This window comes from Halichoeres trimaculatus, unplaced genomic scaffold, assembly GCF_033239565.1.
Source record: "Halichoeres trimaculatus isolate MK-OKI-2021-1 unplaced genomic scaffold, fHalTri1.1 fHalTri1_scaffold_11, whole genome shotgun sequence".
In the NCBI taxonomy this organism is placed as follows: Eukaryota; Metazoa; Chordata; class Actinopteri; order Labriformes; family Labridae; genus Halichoeres; species Halichoeres trimaculatus.
The window spans coordinates 7,739,834-7,759,068 of NW_027437189.1; the positions used below are offsets into that span (position 1 = coordinate 7,739,834).

The 19,235-nt window shown below is 39.6% G+C and overlaps 1 protein-coding gene across 1 annotated transcript in view; it reads right to left on the reverse strand.

The window, feature by feature from the left end:
- Window positions 1-19,235, reverse strand: part of atp9a (ATPase phospholipid transporting 9A) — a 43,955-nt gene that overhangs the window by 15,628 nt on the left and 9,092 nt on the right. The window contains exons 7-19 of the mRNA XM_074681219.1: window positions 18,502-18,596; window positions 16,689-16,769; window positions 16,385-16,460; window positions 15,916-15,992; window positions 15,574-15,734; window positions 15,359-15,501; window positions 13,701-13,813; window positions 12,820-13,029; window positions 8,853-9,014; window positions 6,369-6,461; window positions 6,162-6,245; window positions 5,187-5,357; window positions 2,641-2,739 (exon numbers count right to left, since the gene is read on the reverse strand). Of these exons, the coding sequence (XP_074537320.1) occupies window positions 2,641-2,739; window positions 5,187-5,357; window positions 6,162-6,245; window positions 6,369-6,461; window positions 8,853-9,014; window positions 12,820-13,029; window positions 13,701-13,813; window positions 15,359-15,501; window positions 15,574-15,734; window positions 15,916-15,992; window positions 16,385-16,460; window positions 16,689-16,769; window positions 18,502-18,596 (1,565 nt within the window). The remainder of the gene's footprint in view (window positions 1-2,640; window positions 2,740-5,186; window positions 5,358-6,161; window positions 6,246-6,368; window positions 6,462-8,852; window positions 9,015-12,819; window positions 13,030-13,700; window positions 13,814-15,358; window positions 15,502-15,573; window positions 15,735-15,915; window positions 15,993-16,384; window positions 16,461-16,688; window positions 16,770-18,501; window positions 18,597-19,235) is intronic.

A 19,235-nucleotide genomic window follows, 5' to 3' on the forward strand; every position in this document is an offset into this window, starting at 1 on the left:
ACGATGAGATTGACAAAAAACTCAGGTTTTCATCATCTAACAGAAGAGAGGTCTCATGCCTCTCAAAACCTGAATTCAAAGACAAAGTCATATTGGGTCAAATTTACCTATGGGAAAACATTTGGCGTGACGTTAAAATAACCTTAAAATCAGTCAGAGGTACAGTAATACAGCTGAAATTTTTCAAGAATTTTTCAAGCTTATATTGCTCCCTCTAGACTTAATAAAATAGGCCTAAGTAGGGATGGGTACCTTTCTCGCTTGAAACGATACGGTACCGATGCCCGGTACCTGGCAATTGGTACCAGTACTCAACGGTACCTATTTTCGGTACTTTTTTGTGTTTATGTGGTAAAAAAATATCAAATTGTTTAATTATATTTTTTTCCAGTTTGACATACTTATTATTTAATATATAACCTTGCAATGCTTTGTTCATGTCCAGCATGGAAAATTACCTACTCTTCCACTCCCTTTCAGTCACAAGGATGCATTTAGGTACCTTAACATGGTGCCTTTTGATGTTACATGAATCGGTACCCGGTACTTTTGACAGAATTCCATCGGTACCTATAAAAGTACCTGATTCGGTACCCATCCCTAGGCCTGAGTGTTTCAAATCTTCATTGGCATGAATGTGGACAAGTTGTGAATTCAATTCATATGTAATGGTTCTGCCCTGTAGTCAAGTTATTTTGGTCTGATGACTGTAAGTTAATTTCAGTGATCATTAATGTAAACATTGTTCCAAGTCCATCTGTGTGTCTGCAGGGTCACAGGACTAGACAACCAAAAACAAAACAAAACAGGAGGACAGTTGATTTTGTAGAAGTAAACACACTTCTTTTGTAATGGAGGTAACAAGATTTACTGGTGTTTCTTCCGCATCACTTCACTTCTATCTCACGGACTGCCTAATATTAGTGTTGTTGTATTGTCGTTATAATGCCGAATCAATCCAGTAGATGGCGGTAATTCACCAAAACCTGCCACCTACATTGACAAACAGGGATAGCGCCGTGCATTGTGGGAAACAGCATGTTAGGTCGACTGGTTCATTACATGCTCGTTCGTTACATACAAGTTTTCACATACTGACAATGATATACTGAATTTAGGCCCAAACAGTAGGCACCAGTGTAGTATGCGGTTTGGAATACAGCCTAAGTATAGATCTGAAACCATTTGGAAGCAGATATCATCATCCCTTATGTTAATTTGATTGAATTTGATTTAATGAAATGTTAAATGACTGTTAAATCAGGTCCAGATGGAAAGTTTTGTTTGTTTCTGTCTTGTATATGAATCAACGGTAACCCTCAATAAGGAAATTTGAATTGAATTTTTAAGTATGAGTATGTACTAATCTCCCTTATATGTTTTGTTGTTGTGAATCTGTTAGTGAATTTTGTTTGTATCTGTTTAAGTCCTGACCTGTGTGTATTGTTGTTATATATGCAATAAATAATAATATTTGAATCAAAATAAAATCAAAAAAGAGGAGTAAGATGTAAGATGTCTATGGTAAAAATCTGAAGTCTGAGCAGAAGAAAGCTAAACAGGAGAGTGATAGAGCACAGGCTAAAACACGGGTTAAGCTATTTGTGATAATGTGAAGATGCTTCCTCGGGTTGTTTTGTTTTCCACTGTGAACATGTACTTGGAAACAGCTGTGAAATTGAGTAATGGAATTTCTATCGAGCAGTTGAAGATGTAATTAATGCTTAACTACAATATTTAAAAAAAATAACCATTCAACAGCCTGAGTAGTCTTTTTATGACTTCTTATTCGTGTTATGTAGGGAGGATATGCGTAAGCTGGCACTAAAACCTAAGTTAGGATGGGGAAACTGGGAGGTGTGCACATTTGCCGTATTATAAAATCACCTGAGGTATGCAACATCTGTGCCAGGTTCAAATATAGTCTTAAAAATTCTAAAAAAATGCAGCTCTGACAAGGCATGGTGTTAATCTGTCAACAATGGCTCTGCTCTGGAATGAATATCCTTCAACCGCTGACTATTCATACGTCAATCCACATCAGGCCCTGGTGGTCACCAGGAAGCTAATCCAGATGTATGTGTAGCAGGCCCAGTCAGCACTCCACCATCCACTGGGACAGAGGTTTTCAAGCCGTGCCAGCCATTGTTATTCTCTTCCAGTAAGCGCAGTTGTACGCAAGTTGTAACCTTCCTATATGGCAGGCGCTCCTTCTGCTCTGGCACGGGTCCAGAGGGGAAGGCAGGAGGGGGACTATCAAAGCAGGCGGTGAGAGTCCAAAAGCTGCAAAACAAATTAGGAAGTGAGCCCTGTGCATGTTCCCAGTGGGAGTGGTTCAGCTGGTTTCTCCTCTCTGTGTGTGAGCGAGGGCCTGTTTGTTCTCCCTGACAGTGGCTTGGATGCCTTCAGTGGTGGGAGGTGATTTATTCAGCTGTGGATGCTGGCCTGTGCTGCATGCGTAGTTGTGTGGGGCTGTGTGACCACCAGCTAACGAACCTCGAGGATGGATGCCCGCAGGTTGGAGGGGTCAGGAAGCTGTCGGAGCTGAACTGAACTGGGATGAACTTTGCAGGAATGAAATCAACTGTTTCCCACTTCATAGGCATGTAAGAGGAAGAAGGGTCTTTGTCCTGCACTTACGGCTCTGAAGATGTGGATGTCCTGGTTGCGGGTGATGAGATGGGCGTTCTTTGCGGTGCATGTGGCCGTTTCCAGCTTGTCTCCTGTCAGCATCCAAACCTACCCAGGAAGCAGAGAGGAACATCTTTTTTAAGTTACATAACGAGAAGAAAAATAAGCTGTTCATACTTTTAATAGCATTTGGCTACATGTTTCTCAAATTTCTTTGTTAAAACAGCTAAGACAGGTCAGATTAAAGGGACCAAAGCTGGACACAGTCTTATAAATAACCCACAACAACTCTTATAATCAAGTTTTACTCTGGCCGAGTAATTATGCATCAAACAAAATGTCATAATTTGTATATTCCGATGAAAACAAAATAAATACTCAGCTGATTTGAGTTTATGTTATTAAGAGATGCATGCAATTTGAAAGCATTGGTTTCTAAATGTTGTTAATGTACTTTCCAAAGAAATAAATAAACCTTGAAGAAACTGGTGGTTGCATTTCCTGTGGTTATCTAATGATTAAAGGAGCAGTTTGGCCACAGAATTATAAATCTTTTCTCTTCTTTTTTTCCAATTTCAAGCCTCCTCAGCTGAAATTATTCTATTTGCCCTCCGCTGTAAATGGACAAAGGAAGAAAGAAACCTCAGAGACAGATCTTAGACTGTAGAAATCAAAACTGAACAGGCTGAACATCATCTGGTAATGGTTGCTGTTTACATGCTAAGAGATTTAATGTTAACCAACTAGGGGTGGGGGATATGACCTGAAATTTATATCACAGTATTTTTCCTTCATATTGCACTAACAGTATTATATTGCGGTTTTCCAACTTGAAATAAGTGAAGTCTTTTGATGATTCATATATAACATGATTCTGATTCTGTTCTCTGTTATAAGTGTACACATGCACTATGCTGGTGCGCAGACTGGGTCTGAGGAATAAATATTACAGACAAAAAATGACTTTTGGCATTTTATTTAAAAATGGTGAGCAATTAACTAATAGCATTTTGGATGCCAATAAATTTGTTAAAATAAGCATTACTAGACTGTCGTCCTGTGAGTTTTCCTAAATTTATGTTCTGTATGTTTTCTGAAGCCTGTAAGGTTGTCCAACGAAGCTGAGCTGGACAGCGCTCAGGCTTCATCCTCAGAACAAGAGTCTATCAAAGGCATTTTGTAGCTACATGTTTATTGGAAAACAGGAAGCGTAAAAACAAATTTAGAGCAAACAATCACAACGCTTGTTTCCCCTTTCCCATCAGCAGAAACACCTGCTGACATGACAGCTGACACTGTCCGTACCATAGACTGTATATAGAGTGGACAGCTTGGCTCTGCCATTAACCACTGTATGGTTTTGAAGCCAAAATACCCCCGTCACAGGTGCCACCATTGAAGCAGCCAGAGTCTGTGCAGAGACTGTGAGGGATTGAGGGAGAATCTGAGTGGAGCTGGGTGACAAAAATAATATTTTTTTTTTTCTTTCAAGAGTCTAATCACTTCCTGACTCTACCTCCAGACATATTTTACAATCCCCCCCCAAAAAATACACAAGAACAGCAGCTGTCAATCATCGTTGAACGTCACATAAAACCTTGTCTTTAACCTTGTATAACTAATGAAAACGAAATTTTTCAGGAAAAAGACGACTTGAATACAAGGCAGCCAAATGACATCTTCAAATCACCACAACAATGGGACGTGAGAAACATTTCTACGAGGTGTAAAATTTTCTAAAGTTTGATCACAGTTCATCTGGAATGACTGGAAAGCAAGATTTTTAAACCTATACTGCAGCCGGCCACCAGGGGGAGCAGTTTTTGTGGTGACCTCACTTGGAGCTGAGCAAGAGGACGTCGATAAGAGCAGGCTGGCAATTTATGCCTAAACTCCATCAAAGCTCAGCAAAACTCATATTTTTCTTTGGCATATATTTTATTGATAACGAAAATAGTTGGACTGTGAAAATCCATCATTTAGCCAACCTCTGTTTAAGCTGCAGGGTTCAAAGCATGTGAAAAATGTAGCGGCTTATAGTCCGCAAACTACGATATTCAGTTTGCACCAAAATGTTTATTTTGATGCCACTACTTTTGTTAAAAGATGGTTGTATCACATTTCAGGTTTTGAGGTTTGACCATAGACACTCATCTATGGGGATGTGCAGCATGTGTCCAAAACAGGGTAGCCGTCGTCACGCCAAAAGCACTTTCGCTTTCGGCACGCTGGTAAATGTTTACTCCGTCTAGTAAGCCACGCCACTGACTCGGTGCTGCTGGCCTTAAAAGGGTTGTTTTTAGAATGGCTGTGGCAGAAAAGTGACTAAATGGACAAAATTATGTGCAACAATGCTTTACCGCCGTAATTAAGGTATTGCAAAAATCATTTTGTGGCAACATATGATACCGGTGACGGTGATGAAAACGGTAACCCCTATAACCAAAAAGCATTTTTAGCTCCACTAATAATTCACCTAGTCTTGTTTTGTTTTGTGTTTTGTTTGTCATATTCTGTTGCTACTGTGCACTATGACACCATCAGCCCTCTCTGACCTTGATGCCTGCATTGCGAAGGATCTCCAGCGTGGGCCTGACATCAGTCTGGAGCTGGTCCTCCACCCCAGTTAGGCACAGAAGCTCCATCTCCATCTCCAGACTCTCGATGACTGTGGCCACCTTCAGAGAGCGGTCGTGGACGCTGAGTTTAGCCTGAACGTAGCGCGCCTGGAGAACAAGAGAGGGAATTTTGTTAAATATAATCATAGCAAGCCCAAACAAGAAAGAAAGAGGGAAAGACGGCAGGGATTGACAGCTAGAATAAACATAACAACAGCTTAAACTTAAAGTCAAACACTTGGATGTACAGAGAACTCCAGCAGGGATACCTCACACAGAGAATAAACATGAGCAGATTTTCTTTTCCACACTGAGATTAAGTGTGTGCAGCGTAAAACACGCTCTTCATAATGCACTGAGGCTTTCTTTCACGTATCAAACGTCAAAGTTAAACACAAAAACCACCAGGTGTTTTCTGCAGGCAGCTCTGCAAACTCGTATGTTTTAAAATCTAGAAATACAGACGTGATCAATCGGTCAACGCCCATCTCAAGCTCTCCAACTCCAAGGCAATTTGGGAATGAGATAAAGCAAAAACAATTTGAGCGTGACTCATACAGGAACACAAACTGTGTGTGTGACTCAGTCCGTGACTCACTGCTGCCCACCAGTTCTGCTCACACAATTATACACTTCAGTGAGGGGCCTGGGGCTGAAGACTGGAGGGGGAGGCAGCCCTGCCCTGCTCAAACAATGAGTGGGGCTTGGGTGTGTGTGGGAGGGTGGGGTGCATGGAGCGGACCCTCTAATTACCCAACAACGCACTTTGACATTTAGGACTGAGCATGTCTGCAGAAAACATCATTTTGCTTTTTTTCAGCAAATACAGAGCATGAAAGTTCCTAAAACTGTGGATTTCTCTGCAGTTTGTAGATGAAATGTCTCTTCAAAATCTCCTGAGCTGGCACTTACTTCAAAGTCCTGATACTGCTCCTCTGTCAGGGACTTCTTGGAGACCACCAGCACCCTCAGGCCTTCCCTCGCCATGTTCCCACACTAGAAAAGATGGAGCAACATCTGGATTTAGCAAGTTGGAATTTGATTTTCTTGTACAACATGAATAAAGATCCCTGTTCTTGCATCTTCATCATGTCAGAGAGAAAAGAGAGGGAACCGCACCTCCTCTTCCAGCCAGTCGTTGTACTGCACGATGCCTGCCATCACTACATCAGCACCCTTCATGTAAAAAGTGATCTCTCCGGTGCATTCGTCCTAGAAAACAAACATACAAGTGTGTCCAAATAGGATGTTAATACCGAGCGTGTTCCTGTCTGAAGGGAATTCCAGTGTGTGCCCACGTGAGCAAGGGTACACGTGTAAAATTTTGTGATTTTGTGTTGCCTGGAAATGCGCAACTTATTTTTGTACTCACAAGGGGTTTCAAAAAACGTTTGCAAATATTATCATAAGGAAGTCGAGTTTTAGAATCCCAGGCTTCCTGAGCTGCAGCCTGGCCAAAAAAAATAAAATTAGTCATCAGACTTAGTCAGAGGTTATTAAAGGTGAGCTTTTTCTCAGATAATGTGCTTTAATACCAACCCCATTATCTGCTGTTTGTCTTGTTGAAGCCAGTGTAAAGTCATGATCGCCCTCCTAGCAACAAGCACTGACCCACTGTTTTTAGGGGTGAAATTTCTAATGAATTAAAGGGGAACTCCCGTGTTTGCAAACCTTGGCTCTATTTAACACACTTTGTGGTTTCAGTGACTAATAGATAAAGAAAGGTCCACACAGAAATAAATCTTTTTGTCTGATTGGGAGGATTTTCTAGCCAGTAAAAGCCAGTTTTATTGTTCTTCTCAAAGTAAGACTCCACTAAGAAAACAGTTATTTTAGCCTGCAGATAATTTGGGTTGCTAGTCTACAGCTGCCTGTGTGGATTTTTGTTGTTGTGTGATTTTGGTGTTGCAGGGTTAACTCAAATCCTCAGCAACAAAAGTCCATAAACAAACTAACAGATGAAGGCAGCAAAGACCAATGACTGCACGTTCTGTAAGGTGAAATTACTGTTTTTATCTGTTGGGTCTTTTAGCTTTGAAGAGAAATCTGTAATGGCTGTTTGTGGTTAAGAAAAACAGGGTTTTAACCATGGAAAAAGATCTATTTTCTGTAATGTTGACTAAAATATGGGAAGGTTAGTAGTAAAAACAATACACTTTTAACTTGTGTATTCAGCTCATTTGTATTTGTCCTGAAAGATTTTGTCAAGGCGATTCTCATGGGTGAGGCTGAACCAATCTGAGGGCTAATGTCAACGTTTCATACAACTTTTAAGTCAATCAAACTCTAAATAAGTGAAAAAAACAGGGTATTAGGTTTTTAAATATACACTTTCAGGTGACTGGCAAACTAGAAGTTAAATTTCTTATAAATATTTCTAAAAAATAACTCAAGCCTAGTCTTTTTAGTCTGACTTTCTATTATACTTAATACAACTCAATTTACTAAATATAAATTTGGTTAAAAAACTCTTAGACTGTATTTTTTAATCTCATGCAATAAATTTATTAAGATGTTTCTATTTTGTAGCGTAGCTCACCTTTATTCTATGCTAGGTTATTTTTTTCATTCTCTTTTATTGTTTTATTATCTTGTTTATTACCTCCCATCAAGGTCATTATAGTAAATAAAAAAGAGAGGTGAAAAAATATTTTCTAAAATAAAAATTAAAAAGAGGCTTTTCCAAAACAAAAAAATGAAAACAATTTTATCGTGTTATGAGGATTTTTTTCATCTGTTGTTGGTGAATACATTTTTAAAAAAGGTATAATGTTTTGAGTTATCACACAATACTCTTTTTTTGCATTTCTGTATCTTGCCCCTGCACCCCACATCAAAAAAAGACTGAAATAAACCAGAAAACTCGTTTTAAAAACTAACAAAACTACAATGAAATGGGAAAAAAGTCAAAACTGAAAAAACGAAGGAAAAATGTAAAACTATAACAACCTTGCCTCCAATTTACGACTTCCTGATGGTTTTTTCCTCTTTTTCAGAAACTGATAAAGTGTATTCTATTCAATTCTTTTCTATTCTATTCCTGATAGAATTTCCTCAGCTCTTGTTTTTATTAAATCTTTTATTTTAAAAGCCTTATTCAACTGAATTTTCATTGCTAAGTATCAGTGGGTGGCGACAGGGAATTATGGATTCTTTAGTAGTTTGATTATTACAACTTTAATGTTAACCTCACAATTATCTAATTCCACCTTAAATGTTTTAACTGTTTGTTCTGTCAATAATTTTGCACTATCTTCTTTAATTTCACAACTTCAGGACAGATTTCCTCCTCACAGATTTTAGAAGTTGTTTACGGATCCCTGTTTAAACTGGTGTGTATTTTTACCCCTGCACAGGTTACAGACACTTCTTGTATAAGTCTTTTTTCAACTGATAAATGATGATGTCATATATGTATTTGTTACCTGCCACTGGATGCCTTGAATTTCTCTATCTATCTATCTATCTATCTATCTATCTATCTATCTATCTATCTATCTATCTATCTATCTATCTATCTATCTATCTATCTATCTATCTATCTATCTATCTATCTATCTATCTATCTATCTATCTATCTATCTGCACTTCCTTAACACTCACCCGCACTATGATGCCCATCCTCTTGCTCTCATATGTGAAAGGGAAAATCTGCAGGATGGTGAAGTTCAGGATTTGTCCAGTAGGGGTCCGCAGCTGTATGGAGGACTGGTCTCTCCCTACCAGAGTCAGACCGACACTCTCAGTCCACTGCACCAGCGACACCTACCAACAGCACATTGGAAAAGCTTCAGTGGGTGATCATCAGCATGGATGGATTTTAAAGCTTCATGTTTAATGTTTTTAGGAAATGACAAAACATCTTAATAATAAAACAGCACACAAAGGACAAAGTGCTGCTTACTGCTGAGAGTTTTATTTTTCTCATGGGGAAAGCATTTTATCAATATGATGTTCCATTACTTGATTACAAAGAAAACAGTGAAGGCCACTTTGGCCTGAGCAGGATGTCAGAAAGCACAGTAACCATTCAGCCTTAATCAATAGCTGGAGCATTTTCAGCACTCAGGACTATTGATTGACAAATGAGGGAAATGTCCACTTCTTTACTGAAAATATTGTCTGTGCATGTTCCTTTCTGAAGGACACAACAGATGACATCCATTAAAAACATAATGTGAGTGTGTTTGTGTGTGAGTGAGTGTGTGTGTTGTGTGGGGGAAATGGAGGAAAGAAGAAATTGCTCAATAACTTCCAGACCAAAAACGATATCACACACCTAATCCATCATGAATCTTCTGACAGCTTTAAAAGCAAAGCAGCCAAACGAACACACATGAGAGAAAACAGCTACTTGCCTTTTTCAGTTTTGATTTGAAAACCACAAATTTTGAGGTTTCACAATTACTTATTTTGGAAACACATGACCACGTAGTCTGGCAATGCCTGACCAGGAGTGCTTTTAACGTCAGTACAGCTCTGACTACCATCAAATTTGTCATCCAGGTTGGGAAATATGAAGTTTGTGCTTAGTCACCGTCTACAAATAGTCAGCGAGGAGGCATTTTTGGAGCTGGCGTTTAACCACAACGGCAGCACCACCTTGTAACAGCAGCATCTGTGCTGGCTGTAAGTTTTTAACTGGACGGGAAGCTGCTGGATTTGGTTGGTTTGACTCAAAACTACCACATGGCTGAAGAGGTCTTTTATGAGCCGTAAAGAACAGTGATTCAGTAATGACCTCTGAAGTGAATCACACATAATGTAGGTCACCTTTTTGAGTTAAGGTGAATCTATTCTTAATTTAAGGATTTAATATTGTTAAAAAATTGAAAGCGTGCCCTCATAACAGTGGTAAACCATGAATTTAACAGTTGGTGGCATTGTGTCCCTGGTGCTCAAAGCCAAAAACAGATCTATAATGAGACTTCCTGAAAGCTGTAGGAAAACAAACTGAATCTTGCTCTAGATTGAACTGATACAATGCACCTTTCAGAGCTCAGCAGCTCAAAGAAAAAACTGCTCAAACTTTCATCCAGTGTGACCCAAATAAAAAAACCCATTACACAAGCTTCCTTGCAAAATCTTCCACACGTATGATCATAACAGATCTGCTTGGCTCAATCAAAAAACGCTATCAGAGAGGAAATTCAAAAGGGCAAAAGTGCAACGGGCTGGGGAGCACATTAAGGAAATCCGTATTGATGCCGCAGGATATGGATCGAGTCGAATCCTGCAGCCCTTTTCCTGAGGTTCAAAGAATATATGGACGGATCAAGGACATAAATGTGGAATGGCATTTGGCCTGTAGATGTTCGCCCTCAACACTAGAGATAATGGGCTTAACAGACAAGTCTTTAGTAGTGGTAGTTGAGGGGCTGTTTACAAGACAACAGTTTTAGGGACAGTTTACACAACACTGGGTGAAACTCTGCTAAGTGTCTTTCAACAAAATGTTTATCTGTTGCTCCACTTTTGCACTTAGTATTTCCTAATACACCGGATAATGAACTCATCTTTACTTCGGTGGAGATCTCCCAAATGTGGTTTCTGGACAAGACATTTACAGCGCTTACTACAGGCCTGGCATGCTTACTACAGTGCTTTTAGTCCCTCACTGTTTCCGCGTAAACAGATTTTTTTCGCTGTGTTTTGGCGTTTTTGGATGAATCGCTGTCGTGTAAATGTGTAATGTTAAAGTAGTAGTAGTAGTTGTAGTCTTAGAAGTCTTAGTTTAGAGATAGCAAGTCTGTTCTCCTGGTTGTCCTTCGATGTTTGTTATTGAGAGAATAGTGCTTGAGAGGATATACCAAAATGAGTCATTCTAACATAAACTGGGTATTTGTGTGTGCTCTATACAACATAGAGTCTCAGTGATGTCACCCATTAGTTTCTGAAGCAGAGTTTTGAAGCGTGACGATACAGTCAACATTTTGGAATTGAAGACTAAATCCAATTTGTGATCCATGTATCAAAAGACAAAGAAATAAAGTTGAGGTAGGCTTTTATCATAGACTGTATAAGATGTGAACGAAGTGTATGCGACATCACAAGTCTGTTCCTGAACAGGGTAATGAAGCCAATTGTTGACGGGGCCTAGCTCATATGGTGGGCTTTGAGCCCCCTCACTGACAGCTACAGGGTGCCAGACCTGTCAGCAGGCCTGGGCTGATAAAAATGTTTGCTGAACAATATATTTTCCCACAATTGTTGACAATAAACAATATTATTGACAACAGTATTTGAGACAAATTAACCATTAATATAAAAAATATATTATAATAATGCCATACACCCTTTCAAATGCAATAAACTTGTATTTCTCATGAGTATTTTCTACTGTTGTGATTGAAATATCAATAACTTTCGACAAGAAAAATAAACTGGGCACTCAGTCAAAAGTTGCATTTGAATAAAAACCTGCCCCCCAGAGACAAAATTTTTTGGTTGACTGACAAGAGGGTTCACTCCGTTCATTCCTCGATGGACCAAACATACCCAGATGTTGAGAGCAATGCACAGAGTGAAGTGAACCCTCATGATATCCAGCCTGTTTGGAGACAAGAGACGAGGAATTATTGAGTTTATTTCATTTTTCGCAAGATTAATTGATTAAATGACCATCGTCCCAGGCCTACTTGTCAGTCATTTAAGTTGTGCCCCTTTCTCTGTTTGGACAAACTCGAAATCTTAATATCTTCTGAAAAATCAAAAAATTTGCAATTTAGACCCAAGCTGTTTTTGAACCAGACTGTAAACATGATTTTAATGCTGTAAAAGTGTGATGTGTTAAACTTGGTCTCTATGAGGTTTCTGGTCTTTCTGCAGCCAATCTCAAGCAAACGGTCAACAAGTTAAACTTTTGGTACCTAAGCAAAGGCTTCATTTTCTTAAACAGGATGTTGCCCCTTTGCTTTCAAGCCGGGATTACACCAGGCCCATGTCCATTCTGTCACCGCTCTGTTGTGTTTTGACTGTGTGCTCTCTCATCCATCAACTCAAACTGGGTGCTAACTCTGTTGGACTGTAAAAACTTGAACCTGTTGACCTATTGTAGTAATGTTAAATACAATCTGGTTTATCTTATTTTGAAAGTCACCTGATGTTTTAAGAGTGTTTCAGTGCCTGACTTCCTGTCCCACTTGAGCTGCTCTGTGCAAATTGACCAAATTCACCACCCTGGTTTCCAGCAAAAGTAGAAGTCTTGCGTATCTGATCTAGAGGACTTCGACATGCTGGAGCTGAGATGCAGCCAGAATGCAGCGGCGCAGAGCCGGCGTGAGTTAAGACATCGATTTGAATAGAGATCTACCTGATCTGATGCTGAGACAGAGCAGAAAGGTACTCGATGTTTTGCCCACAAGTCTCACTAACAGCTACAGTGTGCCAGCCTGTTAGTAAAGTCAGCTGTGCCTTTAACCTTGTAATCCTTGTCACCTTGATATCTTCAAAACAAAGGGTTATAAAGTAAATAACACCCCTAACAGTGTGCACAAATGGAGAAATGAGCAACGAAGACCAAATTTGTTAAACCAGAGAGTATGTTGTTCTGTGCTGTTGACCATCGTACCTCGTCTGGGCTGGACGCCTGGTACACTCTGCATGTGTCTTCATAATGCTGCTCTGCCTCTGCCTGATCTGTCACTCCGTTGGATTCGTACACTGGCGTCACATTGTGCACCAGGGCGATGGCCTTCACTGCTTCATGGACTCTGCTGCTGATCGTCTTGCGGACCTTTGTAGCAGCTGGAGCCCTAGAGGCTGGTAAGTCGTGCGTGGGCTGAAGAGAATAGAGAATAGAAAAAGGTGCTCTTGTTGGAAGAAGTGACATTGGAATATAAAGGGAACAACCTTTTTAAAGCAGAGTCTTTCACTCTGGCAAAGGTCTTTTGAAAAGTCGGCCGCAGAACTAATAATGTAAAGCATCAAAAAGAAAAGGAGCTGTCTCAGTGGCTTTAAATCTATAAAAGGTAAACAGAAAAATGAAGAACTGTACAACCATCAATACAAAGACAAGGAGTAAAGGTCTGAGAATGTCGCTGTTTTTCTAACCCCTGTTTTCTCGCGGCGATAGTGGTGTGTAAACATAACCAGATGCGTAAAGCAAATATGAACACTTTGCTCTGCATTGTGGCCGTGCTATTTTTAGAAGCCTGTGCGTTCCAGGGGTTAATGGCAGCGTCATTAAAGAAGTCCGGTCAGTGCTTCGCTTGTGGGCTAATCCTGTTTCCTGCTTCACTAACCTCTGGTGTCATGGGGGGACAAAGGGTGTCATGTGAGGTCAGGAAGCATTCAACCAAACAATAATCTCAAACTGATATGTTTCTCAAAACAAAACGTGTGCCTTTTTGTTAAACGCTTCAGACCATTTTTTAAGATAACACTTTTTTGAAAAAATTTTTAATGGGTTTTCTCTCTCTCTCTTCAAAGACTCAAGTGTGTATTCTTTACCTGCGTGTAGGCGCTGAACACATGGCTCTGCACTTCATCCATTGAGTCCATCCCATATGCCACAGTTCCCAGATGGAGGCGCCTGAACACCATTTCATTCTGAGTGAGAGTCCCTGGGAAAGATGACATTAAAATTGAGACAATAAAAACATGTTTTGAGTATTAACTTATTTTTTTTAAACCTGTTATGTTTTCTTCCTTTCTACAATCACTTCTTTATTGTTATTATATTATTTTATTACATGTAGAAGTAGTTATCCTTTTTTTCTTCCCACCTGTTATCTTTTTCGTTGTTTATTTTCTGTGTATCTGTGTATACTGTGATACTTCAAGCCGAATGTTTCTTAAAACGTCCTTGAATTCAGTTTTAGGTATTGATAAGTATGCCATTTAATCCACTAATACCACACCATAATTCAGGGGTGGCCAACCTGCCAATCTGTGTTTTATAATTCTGATCAACATTAAGGTCAGGATCATCAATCTGGATATATATATATATATATATAGCTGTATATATATATATATATATATATATATATATATATATATATATATATATATATATATATATATATATAAATATGTGTGTGTGTATAATTATTTGTAATAATGAAAATAATAATGATTTCAGACTTGATATAAAAAAACTACTTTCATATTTCAATAAACACTCTGATAGTCATCACAGACTATACACTTTACAAATAATAATTGCATTCAATCTTGTTTTTCTTAATCCTGGGAGGGCCACAACTGGGATAGTGTTTACATTTTAACAAATTTTGCAAACAAAAAATCACACATTGTTGTAACTTATGTGCATTTCTTTAAACTTAAAGCTATTTAAAACCTGTAAAAACACATAATACAGACATTGCGTAAAACAACAACTTTATACAGAGTGAGCTCATTACAGCTGATGGGAAGTATTGCTTCTTTTTAAAGCACTGGTACCAAAGTTGTAGTTCCTATCAGGACAACACGAAAGTAAATCAGATCAGTAATTGGAAGTGAAAAATAGTGTTTAGTAATTGAGATAGAAAGGTGCTCGGACGCACTAGTATGCGTCTGAGTTTTTCTCATGTTTCGTATCTTTTATCAAATTATTTACTTTTCATGTCACATGTGGTGTTTGGTGGAAAATGGTCCGACATCCAAAAGCCTCCCCTTCAACACTAAACCTCTGTATCCTAACACTCACTTTAAAAGCGTTTCCATCAGTATATCAAAAAGACTTCAGGGGGCCTTCCACGTACATTAACCTGACCTGTAGACCCCAGCGGCCCACTCACACTCTGGACGGGGAAATGGGCGATCATTTTATTGGGCATGAGGGCTGTAAATCTGACGTGTAACACCTCACGCCCGGGGAAGTGCACTGGTGGAGGTGTTGTGCTCTGGAGGTGTGTACAGATGAGAGACTTTGGGCTTTTTTATGATTTAAGGGCTCAATAAGTAGCAGATCTCTGGGAGCAAGAAAAACTATCCACAGAGAAACCCCCACCAAGGAAGGAAATGATTTAGCTCTGTCCTTTAGGATACTTCCTTTGCAAATCCCCTGCATTGCAACCTCTCATTTTAAAACTCCAGAATATTTCTCCTGTGCTTCCTTTGGCCATACAAACAGAGGTATCTTACATTTCCTGCAGTCTAACCTGTTTTATCGGTGAGCAGGTAGGAGATGCGTCCGAGCTGTTCAGGTATGGTGCTCGCTCTCACCATTGTCCCCGGGATCTTGGAGTCCTTTTTGATCATCCAGCTGAAAACCATCTTTCCCATATCTAGATTGACACGCAAACTGCACAGAACAGCAAATCAGCTTTCAAACTCCACGAATTAAAGGACACAAAAAGTAAACCATGAGTCGTACCTAATGGGCACGATGTGAGAGAAGAGCAACACGAAGCGAAAGATCTGGAGGTACCAACGGCCAGAGAAGTGCTGCAGGGCCACCATGACCAGCGACACCACAACCAGGGCCCCAAACAGGATCTTAGTCAAACAGTTCACCTCCAAGTCAAACAAACCCACCTAGAAAGAGCAACAGATGCAAACACTGTGAGTCATATTAACCGAAAATGTTAGTTTGTATAGAATATATACGTCAAAGTAAATCAACAAATTTATTAAAACTCAGGAAGTGACAATGTTTAAAATACTCCTTATGATGACATCCTCCTTTTGTTTGGAGACCTGGTTCACACTACTGTACCTTGTGCCGTGGGTTGGAGGTGTTCATGACACTGCGCAGCTCCCTGCCTGTGTAAATCACAACCCCCACCACTGTGCCTAAAATGAGGGAGAGAAAAAGACATAAAAAAGCTGCCTCAGGTCAATTTAATAAAAGGCAGCACATAAAACATGGACTGTCAGGATGATGTTTCCCAGACTCATAATAATGACATGCGTAGACGTTTTCAAATGAATGAATGTCATTAGGAATATAGGATGCAGGTTTTTAAGTGCTTAATGGATTACATGTGACAGGAGGGTAAAAAGTGGATTAAGTCCTCTGTGGGAGAAGCACACTTTTTAACCATTATAATAACCTGCCCCAGAGCTATTTATGAATGTCTGACTGCCTCATTATTTTCTGTGTGTGTATGAGTGTGTGTTTTGAAAGAGGAGTCATCTGATCAACAGTTGAGAAGGAAGCAAAAACTGGTCCCGGCTTCATTTACCAGAGGCGACAACGGTGCTGGCCCACAGGGTGTTCTCAATGCTCAGACTTTCATTGACTGGGGGGTCCCCGTCTTCCTGTAACGGATGAGACAACAATAGTAAAGATATGAGTTCATTCTAATGAGTGTTATCTTTGTTGAATCCAGGTTGGATCCGACATCCATCAATTAAGCTTCCAAGTGGAACAATTTTCTAACCAACCCAAATGATATCTAAAATCTAAATATTATCATCACATGCTCCGTGATCAATCAAAGTGAAAGACATTTTAAGAGTCAGCAAAAGAATCATCCAAGCACTCACCCTGGTGAAAGTTCCGATGAAGTTATGGATATCAATGTTTGGTTCTTCAACATACACGTATGATCTGATCTGCAGGAGGTCCTGCAAGATGCCAAAAACATGACAAACTTAATCATCATCATGTGATCATTCCTGATAAATATGGACTCTAGATGAATATAACTCACTCTCCATACAGAGGCAATGTTTACTCCATTGTTTGCATTTCATTGCTGAGGCTTAGCTTGAGGCGATTCATTAGTAGACTAACAGCTATGACACATTCAGAAAATAAATATCTCCACCATTGTTTGACAGGTATGTCAGTACTTTCATTTTACAAACTTATAGATCCCTAGGCGCTTATAGTTTCACTAAAAAAACATCCTGTCTCCAGGGGCTCAGAGAGTGGGAGGTGACAGAAAGAAGCAGCACGGTTTGAGAAAGTAGTATTTCAGGGTTAGGATGAACTCAGGGCTTTAACTGCACGTTATCGTACAACTAATGAATCCATTTATGATGAATCTAGATTAGTCAATTGATTTCTCTATCTTTCAAATAAAGTCTAGAGCAGGGGTCTCCAAACTTTTTCCCGTCAGGGCCAAACAACTTTTCCCTTCTTTGATGACGGGCCAGGGTCAGTTTGTAAAAAATGGTGTGACGACCGCAGAGGTGTCCAAACGTAAATATTTATTGTTTCCCAGAAAGCCACACATAACCACGTATTGATAACCCTTTCTGTGATCTTGACAGGAAAAAATATATAAAATAAAAAATAACACTATTAATGAAATATACAGCTCTATTTATGAAATAAATAATAACTAAATAACCCTTTTCAGGTTTTTCACAGAAAAAGACCATGAAATATTAACTTCCTTGTAGACACCACTGTTTGCAGCTCTCATTAACTTCACCGTGAAAACCAGAAAGCAAGCAGGCTAAGAAACCTGACTATGTGATATAACACCTACCAGCACAACACATTTCACTACCAGTATGGTAGTAAAACAGGATTTGTTTTTTTTAAAGGGGGGTTTCAGATAGGGCACAAACTGCAGAAGGGTGGAATAGAAAGTTACGTTCTTTGCATGTGTAAGTCTCGATCACGTGACCAGACTGAAGAAAAAAAATCATAATGCGCATCTGGTACTGTTCAGGGGGCCGGGCAAAATGTGGAGGCGGGCCGTACCTGGCCCACGGGCCATAGTTTGGGGACCACTGGTATAGAGTTTTTACAAAATCTCTCAAATCTTTAATTTTGATAGTTCTAGATTCAAAGTTTCCCAAATGTTTCAGCCTGTGTCTTCCAACATAGTGGCACCATGGGAATACACTGATTAGCTGATTCAAAAGAAGACAAAAATCAACATATAAAGGCCTAATATAACTAAAAGGTAGAAAATTAGACTCTCTGTGTGCACATATTGATTTATTAACTAATCTGTCTCACCCAATATTGTTGTTGTCCTGCCTTAGTAACCTCAAGGGTCTTCAACAAAGATCTCCTATTTTGTTTATGTCTTTATTATAATGTTTGAATGTGTAATTTAAAATATTTTTTGAGTTTGGCGGGTATTTCACAACCCCACAATCAGTGTTTCAGGACCCTCACTTTGGAACCACTGATTTAGATCACTGATTACTTCTTTGCTAGATAGGCTGATATAAATCATCATGGCTAATAACCTACCTCTTCCATAGACAACTAAAGCTTCACATTACATATCAAACAGTATTCCCTTATCACAATAGCTAGGATTACTCTCTTAGGACCAGCAGTAATTTCCTTCTACAGCTCCACTCCCTTTCTGCTTTTAATTTGTAGACTCACGGCAGCAGTTGGCAGCCTCTGTGTACACGCCACTGGGAGGCGTAGTTTCCAGTCCGTCTCTCCATCCAGCTGGTCAGTCCGCAGGAAACAGGAGCCTGAGGAGAGGACAAGAGCTGTGACTAAGGCCTGATAAACACATATCCACCCCTAGGGGGCAACAATACACAGGCTTATACTTTGAAGGAGGCACATTATAATCCCTGTTCATGGTTGTATAAACTGATGTATTTATATTTTAACAGAAGCTGCTGAGTACATTAACTTGTTCTGTGACAGATCTGTTCTCAGTTTAAGAAAGAAAAGGAAAATGTGTTTTGTGTGGACGCACAAAAGAAGAACAGTTACTTCTGTGAATGGGACAAAGCTGCATGTTACTGTTGGGATGGAAGTGAAGGCATCTACCCAAAAACCCATCCCCCACAGGCCTGCATGCGTCATCCTGCCCAAAAAGCCCAACCCTGGCCTAGGCTCTTCATAATTGACCTAATGGCCTCCACATGGGAGAGAGATAACCAGCTCTATTTCCAGTAAAACAAAGCTGTTGTTTTTTCTTCCCTTAACAGGAAGACGCAACAACAACAAAATGCATCCAGCTGGAGTTGCAAGTCGGAGCCCTTCGTGATGAGATTTTTACAAGCAGTGCCTCAGGGGGCTGGCATTTTATAAGGACTTAAGTTTATTTTGTATATGTGCAAATGAAGGCTGCAATGCACATTGGTGAGTTTGTTTTATCG